Source organism: Haliotis rufescens, unplaced genomic scaffold (assembly GCF_023055435.1).
Source record: "Haliotis rufescens isolate VD_foot unplaced genomic scaffold, xgHalRufe1.0.p SCAF_20, whole genome shotgun sequence".
Classification (NCBI taxonomy): Eukaryota; Metazoa; Mollusca; class Gastropoda; order Lepetellida; family Haliotidae; genus Haliotis; species Haliotis rufescens.
The window spans coordinates 3,298,847-3,321,081 of NW_025963891.1; the positions used below are offsets into that span (position 1 = coordinate 3,298,847).

At 40.5% G+C, this 22,235-nt stretch overlaps 1 protein-coding gene across 1 annotated transcript in view; it reads left to right on the plus strand.

Moving 5' to 3' along the window:
* The window catches only part of LOC124142703 (neuronal acetylcholine receptor subunit alpha-10-like), a 77,346-nt gene that overhangs the window by 10,934 nt on the left and 44,177 nt on the right, over nucleotides 1–22,235 (plus strand). Inside the window, exon 2 of the mRNA XM_046511293.2 lies at nucleotides 12,049–12,128. Within this exon, the coding sequence (XP_046367249.1) occupies nucleotides 12,053–12,128 (76 nt within the window). The 5' untranslated portion in view covers nucleotides 12,049–12,052. The remainder of the gene's footprint in view (nucleotides 1–12,048; nucleotides 12,129–22,235) is intronic.

Below are 22,235 nucleotides of genomic sequence, written 5' to 3' on the forward strand. Positions count from 1 at the left end.
TGAGTAGTTATGCGGCTGTGTGAAACAAGAATATCTTAACCAAATAATGAATTTTGATAAGGTGATTGTTTTGCTATGTTAATTTCAGTATTGAGAACATGCGCGGAGTTCTTGAGATGAAATAATCCCCCACCACCTCTGGTATCTCTAGAGCACAACTTGGCGTTATTCATCGTGTAAGTTGTGTGTTCCTGTCGCTGTACCCATTACTGTTGGTGTGATGTATTCCTCTTGAACGATCATTGTTTTCTTTTCATTAGTATAAAGGTGTACTTCAGTTTGTTCTACATGGATGTAGCAACAATCTAAAGTGTGAAAGATTTTGACGAGGAAACTGTCTCCCTTCCATTCAATATTTTGTATGTTCCGTGTTTACTTGTAGATAAAACAATTAAGCCATATAGATGGACACTGAAGTTCATCAACATCCAAGCTTCTGTGTGCCAGCAATTAGTCGAATCTTCCTTGAGTTATTCCTGGGTTGTAGATTGGCTGGTGTACGGTCGGAGGGTCGGTTGGCAGTGTGTGTGGGGAGGGGGGGGAGGGGGGGGGATGCAATTGGCTTACCACTAAAACAATGTGTCAGCTCATCAGACTCTCGCCGCAGGAGACACTAGCTCCAGAGCAGCGCGCGCTTCTTCGCGCCTCCACTCAGCTTCTCACTGATAAATTCTAAGGTCAAGGTCATGAGAAATCTTCGAAATGCTAAAACCTGCATGCCATCAAATTGTATTAGCTTCCAAACGCACATTTCCAATCATTTGCACTGATGCCTTGTGATATTCTGGACGGTTTTTGCCGCCGCTTCTCGGCTATCGGTTTATCTTGTCCACGCTGACAAAGTCTGTGGTCGACCTAGATCTATGAATGTACAATGTATACTTGCTTAAGCGACATGTAGACCTGTTTACAGACTAGTCTAAACGTTCATCTTCATGAAAGCGGGTTCTGTGTTTTATTGTAAATTGTTATATCGTTCGTCCATCGGCTGTGTTGATTAGAATGCAACCATGTCACTGTCTTTCGTTAAGTGTTATTCATCCTAAACAACTGTCTGGCATTAGTCATCATACCACTCGAGTGTAACCTATACAGCACATGTACTGACAAGAATATGTTCAACCGATAGACCCATCCCCAAAAGGCCAGTGTAAGCGCACAGACAACCTGCCTCAGCGGGTTCGCTAATGTAAATCCTTTGACAGCAAGTCTCACTGGGAGGATACCGATAGACAGTATGCCTCGCTTGAATTGCTAGTGGAAACTTACATACAGCATTACCAACACGATACTCTAATGCACCAACCGGGACACTTCGCAATCCCAGTGTAAGGCCCTGGACATCCCTCTGGTATACTTCAACCGCTTTGTTCAGCTACAGATAAGCCATCGGTTGTCGCAATCCCAGTGTAAAGCTATAGACAACCCACAAGTACACCTTGCAAACCTTGTGGAAACATACGGACAAGCCAATCCCAGTGTCCCAGTGTAACCCTGCGGACAAGCCAGTCCCAGTGTAACCCTGCGGACATGCCAGTCCCAGTGTAACCCTGCGGGCAAGCCAGTCCCAGTGTCACCCTGCGGACATGCCAGTCCCAGTGTAACCCTGCGGACATGCCAGTCCCAGTGTAACCCTGCGGACATGCCAGTCCCAGTGTAACCCTGCGGACATGCCAGTCCTATAATAAACCTACGGACAAGCCAGTCCCAGTGTAACCCTGCGGACATGCCAGTCCCAGTGTAACCCTGCGGACAAGCCAGTCCCAATGTAACCCTGCGGACAAGCCAGTCCCAGTGTAACCCTGCAGACAAACCAGTCCCAGTGTCACCCTGCGGACATGCCAGTCCCAGTGTAACCCTGCGGACATGCCAGTCCTATAATAAACCTACGGACAAGTCAGTCCCAGTGTAACCCTGCGGACATGCCAGTCCCAGTGTAACCCTGCGGACAAGCCAGTCCCAATGTAACCCTGCGGACAAGCCAGTCCCAGTGTAACCCTGCAGACAAACCAGTCCTAGTATAAACCTGCGGACAAGCCAGTCCCAGTGTAACCCTGCGGACATGCCAGTCCCAGTGTAACCCTGCGGACATGCCAGTCCCAGTGACCCTGCGGACACGCCAGTCCCAGTGTAACCCTGCGGACACGCCAGTCCTATAATAAACCTACGGACAAGCCAGTCCCAGTGTAAACCTGTGGACAAGCCACTCCCAGTGTAACCCTGCAGACAAACCAGTCCCAGTATAAACCTGCGGACAAGCCAGTCCCAGTGTATACCTGCGGACAAGCCACTGGTACACCTAGCAATCCCCATTTAAAGCTACAGACAACCCACCAGTACACCTGACCACCCTAGTACACCGTCGCTGCTTAAGTGTAAACGTACAGACAGCATGTCCCACCGCTACCCTATACACCAGAACCTGTAACCCTAGTATGCACCTACAAGTAATATGTACACCAACACTAGCCATGTGTAAAACCTTTCACACATAGACCTTCACGTGTATACTCCCACTACCGTAATGCAAACCACCAAATCACCCACCGGTAGATCGACCCACTGGCTGTAACATAAGTATTGAGTTTTGTTTTGACGAGATCAGACCATATTGATTATCGATGAGAAGATTGATGGGAGCAGCGACCCAGCCTTTATATAGCAAAGCATAGCAATGATACTGTGCATGCTATGGGTATTGACTGAAAGATAATGTATTTATTACTTCATTCAAACTTGAACACAATAAGACGGTGCAGACATGACTAAGAGTAATGAGGCTCCTTCCCACCAGTGTTCTCAAGGCATGTTTATCATCCTCCGCAAGATCCGTTTTTTACTCGTATGTCTTTTACATATGCTAACTGCCATAAGAAACTGTACAGATGATAAATGATCTGTGCAATAATCGAGGACAGTTTTTTCATAACGCTGTGTGCATGAAAGAATAATGTGTCGAGTAGAGAGTGCACTGCAGCTTTGGTGCATTAAATGGAACCAAGGCTAAATCATTTTGAACACTTCAATTTAGAATTTTTCACTTGCAGTTTGACTCAAATCCGAGAAAAGTTTCCACAAGGACAAAACATAACATTTCGTCTCGTACAATCGAGTCTGATTTTAGCAGATATATCTTATGAATACATAAAGTGTCTTGTCGGGGCGGTCGGGTAGCCTAGTGGTTAAGGCGTTCGCTCGTCACGCCAAAAACCCGGGTTCGATTCCCGACATGGGTACAATGTGTGATGCCCATTTCTGGTGTCCCCCGCCGTGATATTGCTGGAATATTGCTAAAAATACTCACTCACTCACTCACTAAAGTGTCTTGTCGCTTTTATTTCCATATAACCACCTTAAGCATCAAAACGAAGCAACACAATAAACAGATTAGCAAACGACAATTCGCAAATAAGCAACAACTAAGCAAAAATATAGCAACATAGCAACAAGATAAGTAGCTGAATAACTAGAAAAGTAACAAGTTAACAAGACTAAGCATCAAGACAAAACAACGAAGCAACCGACAACCACATTAAGAAATAAAGTAAACAAAACCGTCACACGAGTTCAATAGACACTCCCATCAAACGCTGCATGCACTGACCCTTAGACAGAACATGACACGTACTAAAACCCTCTCGTTGCCTATGGTAACTTTGTTGCAACGTCGTTTTCTTGCACTCCGACCGTGTGATGTGTCAACTCTCGTCATACTTTCGGCGCGTTCTCTCTACGTGGTTATTAAGTCTGGTATTCTCTCTGGTGTGTTTTTTCATTAGATTATTGGCCTATTGCACCGTTGCCTTTTTCAGTCCGCCAGAACAAAGCGTTTGTTGCTGCACGTGCAAACCTGGAAATCATGTGCAGACACCATCATTCGATTAACAGTAATGATAGCCTCGTCGGGATCGGTGTCGTTGAACGCGTGGTAGGAGATCGCTGAGAATCTGGATCGAAATACTTGGATATATTTTGTGAACAATGGGAACGTCATTGATAAATCTGGTGTTGACACGTGGCTACACGCCTCCAACTAACAGAACTCATACTCATTACAATTTGCGATACCTTTCAGTTCTGTTATTTTTGAAGAAGATTTAAACTCTTCATTTAATTGAATTAATTCGGGTTACAATCAAACAGATCAATTTTCAATTCTTTCACCAAACTTAAAACCTTTGGAGTGACATACCCTCGTAGTAATCTTTTGCCCATTTGCCTGAGTGCTTTTAAGATAAGATAAAAGAAATTTGGAACATTGCCTACAACGATCACGGTGGTGGCTGATCGCCATGGTTCAGCATAACCATCGGTCATCACCAGTCGTACAAACACACCTCTTGACCATTAACTTTGACACGATTTCTTACATTTGTTCCTATAAATTGTGATTTTAATAGCAAATGAATAAACGCTGAAGCCCTGGACTTACTACTATCATCTCATGTTGAAGAGGACCACTATGAAGTCACCAGTAGCTGGCTGGGAGAGTATAAAGAACATACGGACTACTAACCACGCGGTACGCGGTATAATTCCTCATAAACGTTGTCAAGCGTAGCTATGAAAGAACAGGAGCTGGGTTAGAAACTACCGGGGCTGTTTAGGGTACTGTTTAAAGCAGGAGATTCGCAACAGTGGAAAACAGTGATTATCTGTCTTTGTCCTCTGAAGCCTAAGTGACCTTGCATCTATTATTCGGGGAGGGGCATTTAGGAGGGGGGAGGGAGTTGTTTGTTAGCGACAGGACATATTTCGTCACTGCTTCATAATATCCAATTATTTTCTGTATAAGAAGGTGCCGAACAATTTGAACTGAAAACTCATTTTTATCCTGGATATCACCCTGTTCAACGAACAATATATTTTTTATGGAAATACCCGAGGACAAATTATTTTTTCAATTTCTTTTCTGGAACAAATTATCTTTTTAAGAACACGAACACAAAAACGAACAAATCCGCCCCAAATCAACACCCACCCTGAATATCAAATTGTCGACTTCCAAGCAACGTAATGTTGGCTCATCGGTTCTCATAGACTTAGCTATGAAACTGTGCCATACCAAACGTACTTCGGCAGTTGACCTATTATTGAGCCAATCTCTCACTCGATTGGTTGAAATCAAGTTAGTTTCAGTTATTATTAATCTGAAGGGGTTGACTCCTTCTATTTGACCACCTGTCCTTGTTTTAACCCATTGCTGTCGTGCAGTTTTGATGCAGCAAATATATCGCCCGGCGTCCTTAAACTTTTTCACATTGTCGACAACTTTAAAACCTCAGGAGCAATTAAGCTAAATCTTTGCATGGATGATCTGTGCAATGCCTTTCTGAAGCCTGTTCAAATTATCTCCATTAGAAGTTAAAATTGGTTTCCATGGCAAACATATTAAAAAGGCTATATTTGGACACTTGTCCGCTAGTGTTTATATAGCGGTTCTGGGCGAGTCAGTGTACACTGGAAATCATTATATTAAAGAACGAATAATTCTCACTATTTGCCCGTGGTATTGAACTGCTGCGTTGCTATAAGTCCAAACGCACCTTTTAATATCGAAGTAGTTTTTACTCGCAAAAACACAGTTTTAAGGCCATTTAGTAGAAGATCTTGTAATGTACAAAACCAAACGTGTCATTTCATGCAGTATGTGTTCACTTATATTAAATGTTTTCTCGGTCCAACCCCATAGTTATTTTGACCTTCGTTCACGCAGATGCTTCCTAGGAACAAATATATTCTCGCCTATGGCGAGAACACATTCTTGTTTCGAATGGATTCTGCTATGGGATAAACAATGTTAAGCGATCTACGCTTCAGTAAAAACGAGCTACGTAACATCCGATTTATCTTTTTCTTTGCGAAAACCTCGAACTGCTTGTAAACTAAATGAGAAGCTAGATAGTTTTATAAGTGTCATTGTGCGCTCCTGTGGGTCTTTGAGTCATATTTGGTAGGGCGTGTTGTGCTGTTATCTTATCTATAGTAATGTTTTCCTGATTACACGGAGTCTGATTGGTTCACAGTCCAGACACATCCTCGTGTATGAGCAGCTCCAGACGTTGACGTAAGACTAAGTCCTGGAGTATGGTACCTTCGTCTCAGAAGACATAAACCAAGATGTGAAAGTTCCATGTAGAGGGGTGTTCAAGCCCGACTACCTGTTGCCATGTTCTTATTGCAGTCTGTGACGTAATATGCACTGTAGTCAGGAAATGCAATCAGCGACACCTGTTTGCTAATATTTACAGCCGAGTGGCAGCCGTGGTCGACAGCTGTCATCCTTCACTTACTATAGCCATAACACCATGACTGACACGTGTCATGTATTGATAACAATATTCCATGATAATCATTGAAGACATAGGATGGTATGATTGACACCTGTCATCATATTTACCTTAGACATGATGTGTGAGTGACACCTGTCATGTATAACATGTAGTCGAGATGGGTGCAATGGCCGGCAGTTGTTCCCTTGATACATACTACAGACATGATGTGTGAGTGACACCTGTCATGTATAACGTGTAGTCGAGATGGGTGCAATGGCTGGCAGTTGTTCTCTTGATACATACTACAGACATGATGTGTGAGTGACACCTGTCATGTATAACGTATAGTCAAGATTGGTGCAATGACCGGCAGTTGTTCTCTTGATACACACTACAGACATGATGTGTGAGTGACACCTGTCATGTATAACGTGTAGTCGAGATGGGTGCAATGGCCGGCAGTTGTTCCCTTGATACATACTACAGACATGATGTGTGAGTGACACCTGTCATATATAACGTGTAGTCAAGATGGGTGCAATGACCGGCAGTTGTTCTCTTGATACATACTACAGACATGATGTGTGAGTGACACCTGTCATGTATAACGTGTAGTCGAGATGGGTGCAATGGCCGGCGGTTGTTCTCTTGACACATACTACAGACATGATGTGTGAGTGACACCTGTCATGTATAACGTGTAGTCGAGATGGGTGCAATGGCCGGCAGTTGTTCTCTTGATACATACTACAGACATGATGTGTGAGTGACACCTGTCATGTATAACGTGTAGTCGAGATGGGTGCAATGGCCGGCGGTTGTTCTCTTGACACATACTACAGACATGATGTGTGAGTGACACCTGTCATGTATAACGTGCAGTCGAAATGGGTGCAATGGCCGGCGGTTGTTCTCTTGATACATACTACAGCAATGATGTGTGAGTGACACCTGTCATGTATAACGTGTAGTCAAGATGGGTGCAATGACCGGCAGTTGTTCTCTTGATACATACTACAGACATGATGTGTGAGTGACACCTGTCATGTATAACGTGTAGTCGAGATGGGTGCAATGGCCGGCAGTTGTTCTCTTGATACATACTACAGACATGATGTGTGAGTGACACCTGTCATGTATAACGTGCAGTCGAAATGGGTGCAATGGCCGGCGGTTGTTCTCTTGATACATACTACAGCAATGATGTGTGAGTGACACCTGTCATGTATAACGTGTAGTCAAGATGGGTGCAATGACCGGCAGTTGTTCTCTTGATACATACTACACACATGATGTGTGAGTGACACCTGTCATGTATAACGTGTAGTCAAGATGGGTGCAATGACCGGCGGTTGTTCTCTTGATACACACTACAGACATGATGTGTGAGTGACACCTGTCATGTATAACGTGTAGTCGAGATGGGTGCAATGGCTGGCGGTTGTTCTCTTGATACATACTACAGACATGATGTGTGAGTGACACCTGTCATGTATAACGTGTAGTCGAGATGGGTGCAATGGCTGGCGATTGTTCTCTTGATACATACTACAGACATGATGTGTGAGTGACACCTGTCATGTATAACGTGTAGTCGAGATGGGTGCAATGGCTGGCGGTTGTTCCCATGATACATACTACAGACATGATGTGTCGAGATGGGTGCAATGGCCGGCAGTTGTTCCCTTGATACATACTCCAGACATGATGTGTGAGTGACACCTGTCATGTATAACGTGTAGTCAAGATGGGTGCAATGACCGGCAGCTGTTAACTTGATACATACTACAGACATGATGTGTGAGTGACACCTGTCATGTATAACATGTAGTCGAGATGGGTGCAATGGCCGGCGGTTGTTCTCTTGATACATACCATAGCCATGAGTAGGTATACTTGACATATGTTATATATAAAACGTTCCATAGACATGAGAAGGTACGCTTAACATATGGTATATATAAAACTTACTATAGACATGATAAGGTATGATTGACCCCTGTCATGCAATACGTTTAACAGACGTACGATTCACTGATCAGCAGTTGTTCTTTTAACAATTAATGCAGGCATACATATGCCATGTATGATTCACATATGCCGTGTGAATCTGTACTATAGACATGATTGACATCCTTCAGGTGGTACTGTCACTTGCCACCTACAACTTAATATCAACTTAAGATTGTATTACCGCCACCATTATTGGTGTAATGCCTGAGTGATGGGATACCATTGTAGACAATTGCAACCCAAGGCAGTTTTACTATGTAAATATAAATTGTCTATGCAAGAGCATAACCAGCTAAGATCTTCTGCCGAAACTGATTCCACTTCGCGTCAAGGGCAAATAGCTATGGAAATTATATGAATGGACCACTGAAAATCAGTTATGACACCTGGTGTTCGCGAAAAAAATTCTCCACTGAAACCATACACAAGACAAACCAGAACATGACATACATATATGTGTCCACTATTGAGGACATCTGATAATTGAAATATAAGACGTCAACCCCTGAGAATAACAAGTATCGATTTGTTTAATCAACCGAAACAGATTCCAATGGGAGTACAGGTTAAAGATAACGGTAAAAAGTATATGAAGGGATCACTGAAAATCATTGATGACACCATGTGATAATGGTATGCATGCCCTGCTCTACCGGTAGCACCCACCACATTTACTGATTTGCTGAAACTAAAGCCATATGTTACTTTCGATTATCGACAGCTCTGTATTAGTGCAGGGATTTTACTGAATATAATTTTAGAAAACCTTCAACAAATATGTATACCTAAATATATTCTAAACATATATATTCTTTGCAATGCACAGTTTTAATGTCTCGGTCAAACAGGGAGGTTTTGAGATTCTTTGTAGGAGGGCTTAAACTTTGTGAGAGAGATATTAGTTCAAGTATTTTCATGTTTGTAAACAACATTATAGTGAGATCATTGTGCTAAAACACGTTCTTAAATATACTCCATTCTATTTAAAACGGATGTCATAACATCTGACGTTAATTATTGTGAGTTATGAAAACGCTAATCTAGTGTTGAATCCAAATATTTTAAAACTTTACAAAGACATTTGTTATCGAATGATAAATATCGAATTATATAATATTATACAAAAGAACCATCCTTGCACAATGTTGTTTACGATACGTTCACTTGTAGGATGTTAAATAACTCTCTTGTCGATGTCTTGTACTTGTGTGTCCATTAGTCGTCTTTCAGCAGTCATGTCAGTTTAGCAACCCGTGCTCACGTGTTGTACTTCTTTTTGTCTAATTGTTACCTTCAATTCCCTGAAACTCATTGAAGGTTCCTTAATATTCGCATACATCACCTGTGTGAATTGGGAATCAATTATCTGGTATGATGAATACATACTTTAAAGTTTGTACTCCCCCACAGTCCACATTACACGTGAAGATCCGGGGTAGAATAGGTCTTCAGCAACCCACGCTGGCCGTAAAGGTGACTGTGCTTGTCGTAATAGGCGACTAACGGATTGTGTGGTCAGGTTGATGTATGCCATCATATCCCAATTGCGTGGTCATGATGTCAATCACTGGATTGTCTGGTCCAGACTCGATTATTTAAAGACCGCCGTCATATAGCTTGAATATTGCTGAATTAAACAACAAACAAACACACTCCACAGTTACTTGAGCGGACAAGCTCTGAACAAGCATCTGGACTTCGCACGAACTGATTGCATGAAAGATTATTACGATGGATACTTGAGATCTGACAGCCGGCATAACCCCGTGACATGGGGAAATGAACATACATGAAGGTGACCCCTAACCTCTGCCTGGGTATCCGTGTAAAGACGTCGTGGCAGCACCTTCACAAATAATAGGATGATAATTATAACTGTTTTAAACAAGATGTTTATGTGAAATATTAAGTTACTAATAAGAGCTTGTGTTTGATCTGGAAGGCAATAAATATATGTAAATATCAGAAAATACAATGCAATTAGGTTTGGAATTATCATAGGTGAGGTGAAATGGGGTTTAACGTCGCGTCCAAGATTATTGCACTTATATAGCGACGTGCATGTACGTGTGTGTGTGTGGCTCCTTGTACTAGTCCGGACTGATGTCGATTTATAGTGCTAGCTCACTGAGATACCATGCCGCAGTTTAACATGAATACCCCACTCAGACACAGTATACTGACTCCGAGCCGACCAGTCCTTGCTTTATCCCCTTAAAGCCGAGCGCCAGACAGGGTGACGACAAGTACCATCTTTTCACGTCTTTTGGTATGACGCGGCCGGGGATCGAACCCCGGACCTTCTGCTCTCCAGGCGGACGCTCTACCACTAGACCACGGAGGCGGTCTTGGAATTATCATATATTGTACATCATGCTGCCAACACATAAGACAGCTCAGATACATGACCTCTGTGATCGCCATGAAGTGCCATCCTTGACAGCTGCTATGCGATACTTGCTGTAGCCACGAGATACCACTGAAGATCACCTGCCATGTAATGTATACATACATGTAGTACATAGGATGTTGGCAGGTAATGCATACTGTGAACATGAAGTGCGATAATGAGCACCTGTCTGCTAATTTGTACTGTTTACATGAAATGTGATGATGGACACGTGTCTGCTATGTTCTGTTTACATGAAGTGTGATGATGGACACGTGTCATCTCATATGTACTGTTTACATAGAATGTTATGATGGCCACGTGTCGTCTAATATGTACTGTTTGCATGAAATGTGATGATGGACACGTGTCGTCTAATATGTACTGTTTGCATGAAATGTGATGATGGACACGTGTCGTCTAATATGTACTGTTTACATGAAATGTGATGATAGACACGTGTCGTCTTATATGTACTGTTTACACAGAATGTTATGATGGACACGTGTCGTCTAATATGAAATGGGATGATGGACACGTGTCTAATATGTACCGTTTAAATGAAATGTGATGATGGACACGTGTCGTCTAATATGTACTGTTTAGAAGAATGTTATGCTGGACACGTGTCGTCTAATATGAAATGTGATGATGGACACGTGTCTAATTTGTACCGTTTAAATGAAATATGATGATGGACACGTGTCGTCGAAAATGTACCGTTTACACGAAGTGTGATGATGGACACGTGTCATCTCATATGTACTGTTTACATGAAATGTGATGATGGACACGTGTCGTCTAAGATGTACTGTTTATATAGAATTTCATGATGGACATACACCCGATCATACTTGTGACGTCACTAATAAATCACTGCAGTTTTAAATATCAAGCACAAGGGCATTTACAAATTCTTCATATATCTGAACGTATTTACAGACGTACTGAACTATCAACATGCCTTTAGGCAGAAATACCCTTTCCCTGAATAACTGACATGTGTGGTTTCTTTTTGTGGTAACTTTTTATACTGATCAGTTGGCATCAATACTAACCCACTCTCAATTACAGCTACGACAGCACTACACTTATTTTAGGTTGCTAACGGGATCGGGTGGTCAGGCTCGCTGATTTCCATGTCATCGTTTCCCAATTGCGTAGATCGATGCTCATGATGTCAATCACTGGATTGTCTCGTCCAGACTTGATTACTTACAGACCGCCGTCATATAGCTGAAATATTGCTGAGTGCGGCGTTAACAAACAAACAAACAAACAAACAAACAAAGGTTGCCTTCCGTTTTAGGAAATTGTTCGTTTTGTTATCTGTATAAAAACACTTATGAAACCTGCATCATTTCCTTGCAGGTATATGCGAAAACGTGTTTTGGTGGACATGTTGCTGCTATTGCTGTTGCCCATGCTCGCCGGACCCAGCGTTGTTCAAGGTACGTTAGGTTTGGATATCTATTCTAAACACTATCAAGCATACGAATACGGTAAACTGATAACTTAACTTTTACATCACTTTACATCGGACACATACCATTCGCAGTTCCAAGTTTGATGCGTATAACGATGTCTACGTCATATAAAGGGTAAGTGTCTTCATCCTTTGAAAATGTCTGAGGAGCCTTAATAAGGACAAGGCAGTCATTGCCAGGCCTAATGATCCAGTATGTGACATTTTCTGTCACCAATTAACCTGACGTCAGTAGTGAACTTCCCACCATCAACTGAATCGATTATCACATTGTCTATTCCTTGATCCCAAATCTAAGGGGATTTCCTTCGACCGTCTTTTTTTATAAACATCGGTGATTGTAATTATATTTCATTAATGCCATTTATTGAAGCCCTATATATCCGTTTAACACAATGTATTTTAAGAGTAGAGATTAGGTTTGTTTTGCACTACGAAAGAAAATAAAAGCCTTGAATGTGGACCATATTCATTTATTATACCTTAAGCTCTTAGTCCTTAGAGTACTGTCTGAAATTTACCAAATTTGGCAAAGATGTGTGAGGATATTTTGGCACTCGAATACACAGTCTGAACCGTTAGTCACGATTCAGCTTTAGCCAGATTTAGTACACATTATAGATTTGGTATTATGTACTTTTTTTTGTATAGTTAGCGTGAGTGCATTGTTGACTGACACTTGCAAAGTTAACTGACTATTTGATAGTGGAGTTTTAACTTAAGGTAGAGTTTGAACCCTATATTTTAGTTTTTAGGAACGATATACTTTGGACAAACATATTGTAATTACTTAAAATTGTGCGAAAGGGACTATTTCTGTTGAGCGAGCCAGACCTTTCCACACAATGCCACGCGCTTATGTATTTAACTGCAGACCCTACACACTATCTCCAGGAATATCTGCATTGCGATACACATACATGCAGATAGTCAAACACGATGTATTCTTGAATGAGATACACATACATGCAGGTAGTCAAACACGATGTAATGTGGAATGCGATACACATACATGCAGGTAGTCAAACACGATGTATTCTGGAATGTGATACACATACATACAGGTAGTCAAACACGATGTATTCTGGAATGTGATACACATACATGCAGGAAGTCAAACACGATGTATTCTGGAATGTGATACACATACATGCAGATAGTCAAACACGTTGTATTCTGGAATGTGATACACATACATGGAGGTAGTCAAACACGATGTATTCTGGAGTGTGATACACATACATGCAGGTAGTCAAACACGATATATTCTGGAATGTGATACACATTCATGCAGGTAGTCAAACACGATGTATTCTGGAATGTGATACACATACATGCAGGTAGTCAAACACGATGTATTCTGGAATGTGATACACATACATGCAGGTAGTCAAACACGATGTATTCTGGAATGTGATACACATACGTGCAGGTAGTCAAACATGATGTATTCTGGAATGTGATACACATACATGCAGATAGTCAAACACGTTGTATTCTGGAATGTGATACACATACATGCAGATAGTCAAACACGATTTATTCTGGAGTGTGATACACATACATGCAGGTAGTCAAACACGATGTATTCTGGAATGTGATACACATACATGCAGGTAGTCAAACACGATGTATTCTGGAATGTGATACACATACATGCAGGTAGTCAAACACGATTTATTCTGGAGTGTGATACACATACATGCAGGTAGTCAAACACGATGTATTCTGGAATGTGATACACATACATGGAGGTAGTCAAACACGATGTATTCTGGAATGTGATACACATACATGCAGGTAGTCAAACACGATGTATTCTGGAATGTGATACACATACATGCAGATAGTCAAACACGATTTATTCTGGAGTGTGATACACATACATGCAGGTAGTCAAACACGATGTATTCTGGAATGTGATACACATACATGGAGGTAGTCAAACACGATGTATTCTGGAATGTGATACACATACATGCAGATAGTCAAACACGAATAATTCTGGAATGTGATACACATACATGCAAATAGTCAAACGAGATGTATTCTGGAATGTGATACACATACATGCAGGTAGTCAAACACGATGTATTCTGGAATGTGATACAGATATGCAGGATAGTGAAAGGCGGACATTTGAACTTGTTTTGCATTTCAAGAGAGATGTTACCGGGATTCAGCATGTCTGGTATGTGACTCGTTTCGTGTTTTTGGTGCTTCACATATCTGCTGCGTTTCATGAAGACATGATAGTCAAAGGGATTACGTCATCAAACGAGCTATAAATATGTGGTAAATTATCAGCAAAACTATGCACAAATGACACGTTCATCGAATGCAAATTCTGATTGTATAAACCCGATATAATGGCGATAAGAACATGTGCCATTTGGTTAAGATATATCAACGTCACTCGAAAGAAACACTTCTGTTGGACTACTTGCAGAGGAAGTATAGGTAATAAGAGTGCTTACCGTGTTTGCATGTGCTCACGTGTATACTTGTCATAAGTTGATATTCATCAGCATTGCCATATCCTAGTGTTTATTTGGGAGGGAGTCGTGAGTCAGATTATTATATATTTAGTTTCCTAATCACATGCCCACGAACGACGGGGAACTCTGTTGACAAAAACATAAAACAAAGAATATAGAATCGTATAGAATATAGAAACAATTATATGAAAGTGATCGATAATGAATCAGCTGATTAATTTGAACCAACCATGTTTCCTCCTATGGTTATCTAATGGCAATATATAAAGATACTACCATTTAAAAGATATGGATAGTTGTTATTTTTCTTATTTTTCATTTCCATGATAGCAGTGTAAATTGTAAAATGCTACCCATACAGCTTATTATTGATGATTATTTGGAATTCTGAAAACTGTACTCCTATATATTTTACATTTGTCTTTTCTCTTTCAACGCGATTGTTCATTGATTAAAAATATTCCAAGTAATGCCATGACATTTGATTGGCTAGCCAATCAATTTGTATGCGCCCATAAACTTGGAACAAATAAACCACGCCCACTGACGGACTTCCTTGATATTTTTCTTGTCTCTTGTGTTGTATTATTGCGCTGAACGATGTAACTAATTTCGTAATGTAGTGTACATTCTTTGTGTGAAAGTATTATAGATGACTATTATATATATATATAACAATTGTCTTCAATATGTTTGCGTTATTGAGGTAGACCGGGTTTTAAAGGTTTATACCTCCATAACGCAAATAAATATCGAAGACAATTCTTGAATTTACTCAATTAAGCATAATAATATATTTCCATCTGAGTTCTTAAAAATATTCGAATTTGAATGGTAATGCATCTCATAGCCGGAGAGCCGTATGGCTAAATAGCATGAAGTACCTTTAGCTGACGAACGACCAATTTCAACGGGAACATTTTGATTATTAATTCTGAATTTTACCACAGGGAGAAAAATAGGATTCGACAAACAGGGCATTGTTCAAACTTTGGTTATGATTTAACATTCTTATTGAATACACTTTGAGAGTTTGATAATACTTCGTTGTCCAAACATTGCTCGAAATGATTATGTGATTTTCGTTGGGCAAGAAAGGGGGTCACTGAACACATACGGCAGTCCCCAGTTATTCAATAATATTTATTAGTGTTACAATAGGATTCATGTTGAATAAAATGTGCGATATTTGGAAATTTTCTCTCTGACCATAGCTTTATGCCAAAATGCTATTTGTGTCTCGTAATAACGTTGGATCGCCGTGGGAATTCGGAGGCGGAATAGCTCCCATGTGTCCCATTTGCTGAACGTATTAGGGGACTAAACTGCATCCGGTTGTCAGGCTTTGTGATTTGTCTATTCCTCGTTGGCGTGGAACGTTCTTGTTTTTTAGTTTGTGGTGTGTCTGGTCCAGAATCGACTATTTACAGACCACCGCGATATGGCTTGAATATTGCTGATTTGTACCCCATACGTCGAGTACCAAGCCCTACCGGTATCACCACCAATCAGACGTGTGTGTTGCCTGACGACACACAGCAGTACTCCTGAGATACGAGGGTGGGCTCATAATCAAACCAGACAATCAAGTGATGGAAAGAAATTCAGATACACGATACCGTTTACTGATTTTGTAGAAACTAAAAATTGTATGTTAATTTTGAATAACAACTGCTGTGGGCAAGAACAGAGATTCTGCTGCTTATAAGAAAAAAAATATGTTTAAGAAATATGTTGGTTTTGCAACACAATAGGGGGCAGATTTAATGTCTCGGCCGAAACATTTCTTTTGTAGTTGACTCAGCATAATTGATACATGCTACAGAGCTTATCATGGGTAGTTCTCTCAATGTAAAATTATGTAAAGTCAATTTGTCAGAAAACTTAATGTGCCTGTGTGAACATCCATGTTAAAACGTCTGTCACAAGTTTTTGAAATGTCCTAATTATAATATTATTAGAACTTTTATTATGTTACAATATGTTATCAGTTGGAGGTCAATTCTCGATCCAGACAGTTCTGCATAGTGATATTTCATGCTCACTCATACATACCATCTTTATATTTAAGAGTGTGCAAAAACATTCCATGCCAACAAACAGATTTAATTAACATTTTATTTACCTCCAACTTATACTCGAAGAGATCTAGTAGTTTACATTTTTTATTTTACCATTTACAACCTCTCCTCGCCAGATGACTGCATACAGTATCAGTAACAGATATATTTTGTGTAATTTTATTAATTATCAATGAGAGTAGGTCTACAGAAATATCGTACTTTGTATGCACGTTACGTATGTCACTGTTTAATATATAAACTATTGTCCGTTGTGTGCATATATGTTGATGGAGAGGGCCTCGAAAGTTAAACAACTGTTGCCCAGTTCTGCTGACATTTTAATGTTAATAATGTATGTTTAAAACAATATTAAATGGTCACCCCTTTAACAAAATGTAGACGTTTTGTTCGAAGTAGAAGTATTTTGGATAAGACAGTGTAGAAACATGGAGAGGCGATTATTATGATTGGATGCATATCGAAGAACATCCTCGACCCTTGGACTCAAAAGTGGCACGTAGTTCGTTAGTTCGCGCGTGCAGTATGTCCCCATGGGTGGGTTGACCTGTGCAGGTGGATTTGTTAATATATTTTTTGTTAATCTTTTCCTTTATACTTATATCTTGTTGTGGTTTAGCATTGACACCAACACTGTTACAATTGCCCCCACTTGGCGCCTCCCTGAAACTGATCTGGCTGATTGTGTGTGTATCTACCTGACTGCAGCGATGGTTGTTCGTGCTATCTAGGGTTTGGTGCAAAGCTCGTGTAATCCCATTCCGTCGCGACATAGCTACGAGATCACTGACTGAGGCGTAAATCTCATTCGCAGACTCATTATAGGAACACACTCATAACAATAAGTACATTGTTGTGGCAAACCAACACTTCTTTTCTGTCTATTCACATGAAAACCGGTTTACATATATTGCTTAAAAGTTACCATTAATTTTCTAATTGTATGTTATTTCAACTGACAGAATTTTCCGTTCGTATTCTATTTCAACTGACATGATTGATGCTTGTTAAAATTGTAAGCATTACATCGACGGTTTTAAGTGGCATCTCTATAAATATACATGAAAAGTTGGCTTGTCAAGCATAGGTTTCTATGGCAGCGGATGATATTCAGTCTATAATATTCAATCTTTTAGGGAAATTTGCTATAACTGAATAAAAAAATGATGGTGTGAAATATTTTGTATATCCTTAACACCAATTGTCACTGAATAGATTTGTCAGTGTTCCGGTGTTACATTAACTTAACTACATTATCAAAACACTTGGGAAATATTCCGACATCAATGAGAGTTATACCTACTGCAATATGCTGCACCCATTGCAATATGCTGCGCCAACTGCATTATGCTGCATCCACTGCCAACCGGTGGTCAGTTGCTAAGATAATGTGTCGTGTTGTAAGCAATAAGGAATTGATGCGGTTAGGAGCCAACGGCGTTCACTCGTCACTCGGTCCGGGTTTGAGCACAATGTATGAAGCCCATTTCTTGCGTCAGAATTATGATCAAATTTTAAACTGTATCTAGACGTCAGGCATACTAAAACATACCTCTGGTTCAATGTCAAGCCTGCAGCGTTTGTTCATATAATTACTCAAACCGTATTGTTCGTCCACTATCCGTAATTCGTCGGTTCGTCCATGAATGAACTTTAACCCTTTTCATCGTCCTCTATACTCCAGAACCTATTAAAATGATGATCTTTAAAACCCAAGTACATGTACTCTGCAACTGCAATTGTAAAGCGTTACATCGGCACTGTTTTAAGTGACATCTCTATAAATATACATGAAACGTAAGCTTGTCAAGCATCGGTTTCTATCACAGCGATTGATACAAAGTCTGTAATATTCAATCTTGTCTGGAAATTTGCTGTTACAAAATATTAAACAAATGATGGCATGAAATATTCTTGAGACACCAAATGTCACTGACTAGATTTTCCAGTGTAACATTAACAAAACTACATTATCAAAACATGTTGTGAAATAATCCGACATCAAAGTGAATTATACGAATACTGTTTATTTATTTTGACAGTTAATAGCTGTGCACAGCTAATGGTGTCAAAGAACTTAGTCCATCTATATCAGACGATATGTCACAAAAGAGGTTATAAAACAGATCTCCTACTCAAATCTGTACTAGGTATGCACTTATTGAATCTTTGATATGCCTTCATGGGTATTCATATATCCAAATTAATTATTGATGTTTCTCTTGATTGCGTATATTGGACAGTATACCATTTCAGAGAGTTTCTGATTATACAATAATGTACCATGGTTTGGGTTGGAACCCGTTGCAATATGGTGGTCCCACTGCTTAATGTTTCATCCATTGCAATATGCTGCACCCACTGAAATGTGCTGCACCCTTTGCACTATGCTGCACCAACTGATATATGCTGCATCCACTGCCGATGGGTCGTGTTGGGAGCAAAGCAGATTTGATGTTGGGTAACCCACAACGTTCACTCGTCACTCAAATCCGGGTTTGAGCACAATGCGTGAAGCTATTTCTGGCATCCCCGCCGTGCTATTGTTGGACTATTGCTGAAAGCGGCACAAACCACACCAACTCACACAATGCGTATTTAGAATATGTCCCAATGTAAATCCGAAAATTATACGACCAAACCAAAACAAAAATGATATTGACTCCGTCAGAATTTGTGTGGGAGATAATTATAGACCAAGGGGGCATTTGCTGTTCTAAAGAGCTGTGTCAGAGGAACCGCTTGAACAACGCCGCTTGCTTCATGATAAACCCGATATTTTTTCTAACCTGTCATCTGCTGGCAGAATGCCAAACATACTGGAAGATCACATGACCACAACGGCAGCCATAAAGAAATGACAACTTGTCTCATCACACGGCAATTATCAATGCACCTACATACAATTGGATATTTTTACTTATCGGTATGTGTAGAAACATATGTTGATCCTTTTACCTTGGTATGATATATGACTGTTACGAATCCCCTTTGATGCGATAACGGCTGTGAAGTTTTATGAAGCCTATTATGGGTGTATACTGGTTCCGAAAATAATTGCATTGGTTCATATACACACAGCCCCACAGTATTGATCATGCCACTTGCTCGAAACTATACAAATACTCTCAGAATTATGATCAAATTTAAAATTGCATTGTTACGTCAGGCATATTAGAACACATTTGGTTCAAAATTCGGAATTGTTATGTCTGCACTGTTTGCAAAATTATTAATCAAACCGTATTGTTCGCCCACTGTCCGCATAATGTCGGATCGTCCATGCATAAACATTTCATCATCCTCGATACCCAAGGACAAATTAAACCATGGATGATCTTTACAACCCAAGTACATGTGTATATGTACTCTACAAATTGCAGCCATGCCAGATAGCAAGTGTTAGTCACGACTGACTTGGTACATAATTTGGTACGTAAAGATTGTGTGATTAAACGTCAACAAAGAAATCACATGGGTTTGTGATCGTTGATTTCACAGACCCATCCATTTTGCTTGTAGTTAGTTACATTATACCGTCGCTCCCAAGACGATGCAACAATTAAGTCATCAATGACTGAAAGTTAGCGTGTTGAAATCTTTATTTGAAATTATTTATGATTTAATCTATAATACCCTTAAATTCAGATGAGCTACATTGCCTTGCGGCTGTGTTTTTTACACGACATTACATTCTATTGGATGCAACCCTCCATTATTTAGCGCAAGGCATTCATTCAGTCATTGCTTTCTGGTCATCAACGCGGCGCCATACTAATTAAACACGTGACTTATTGAAGAGTTGTCTCTAAGATATGCAGGATATCTGATTACTCAAATTAATATCAAATTCAACATGAAAATAACATAGCGCATGATCAGCGGGAGTGGTATAATTCCAGAACGATATAAATCACAACGCTAGGTATATCGTGTTGAAACACTTGGAATATTGCTGGGGAAATTTGCTTAACATTTTCTGCTCTGAGCCAACTGAAGTGATGTTTGTTTTGTGTGCGCCGTGACAGCTTGGTCTAAACGCAAAGTGGCAGGTGCCTAATTGTGTTAGTGTTAAGATATGGTGTATTCCACGAGGACCAGGGGGATGCATATTACACCTGACATGAGATGATGAGACATATTTAATCCACGTAAAGAGCACAAAGCAACCATATTAGAAGCATCCCTATCAACGGACACTTAGCATCTTATGGCTTGCCCGAGGACCACTTTATAGACAGGATAATATTAATGAAGACCAAGGACAGGTTACAAACTCCTTGTTCATCATAAGCAGGCGCTGCGACATCACCAACGACGTACGACTACTACTACTACTACTGATACTGATACTACTACTACTTCTTCTACTACTAGTACTACAGCAACTAGTACTACTAGTACAAACCGTGAAGATTCCGGGTTAGAATTGGTCTTCAGCATCCCACGCTTGCCGTATGAGGCGACTAACTGGATCGGGTGGCCTGGCTCGCTGAGTTGGTTGATGCATGTCATCGTATCCCTGTTGCGTAGATTGATGCTCATGATATCATGATTATTTACAGACCGCTGTCATATAGCTGCAATAATGCTGATAGCGGCGTTAAACAACAAACAAACAAACTACTATTACAACAACTACAACTACAACTACTACCACTACTACTGCTAGTGCTATTAAATATCGCTACTTACGGCTTTAACCACCATGTGAGACGATGCTCTTACATCATTAATACTATCAGTTCACTATATAGATACTGTGTCTGGTATAACCAAAATGGCTTTTACCGCGATCACATATATTTTAGAGTAGCTTACATGGGCTAACAGTTCACACTTCATGTACGAGTTACTGCCTACCACGTGACTATTAGACCTGTATATGACGTTAGAGGGCGTCTCAGGTGGAGGCCATTCACTGACCCTAGAGGCAAGTCGGCTTTGCGACGGAGCTATAATATGCTTGGTATTCGAACAAAAACAAAACAGCGATCTTTGCTCCCATAAATGGAAACTGTAGGGCCTTAAGTAAGATTTAGATGAAAGCCCAAGAGGTACTTGGTATTCTGTGTACTTTTTATCCTGGACCTATCATACAGTGTACTAATTGCATTTGGAACAGAAGACGGGGAACTGGAGGGATGGAGCGCCCTCTGTCGCCAGCGAGAAACCCGCAGCAAAAACTAGTCGCCCGATCACGTGACAGGTTGCCGCTATTATTGCGTTTACTAAGTGAATAATAGCCCGTACTAATTTGATAGTTTGCTACCAGGAGAATACTTCCTCCGGAGCTGTTGAACAAATTGCTAGTGCTTAACCCAAGGAGCAGAAATGCGCGGGGCCGTGTTACGGTGGCAAAGCACGCCAGCCCTCATCAGGACTTCACTCACTGAAGATCCATTAAACCTCTTTTCCTCAACACTTTGTATCTCCACGCGACTTCTCGGCTTCCCCATTTCGCACCAAACCGACTGCCATCCTGCTGACTCA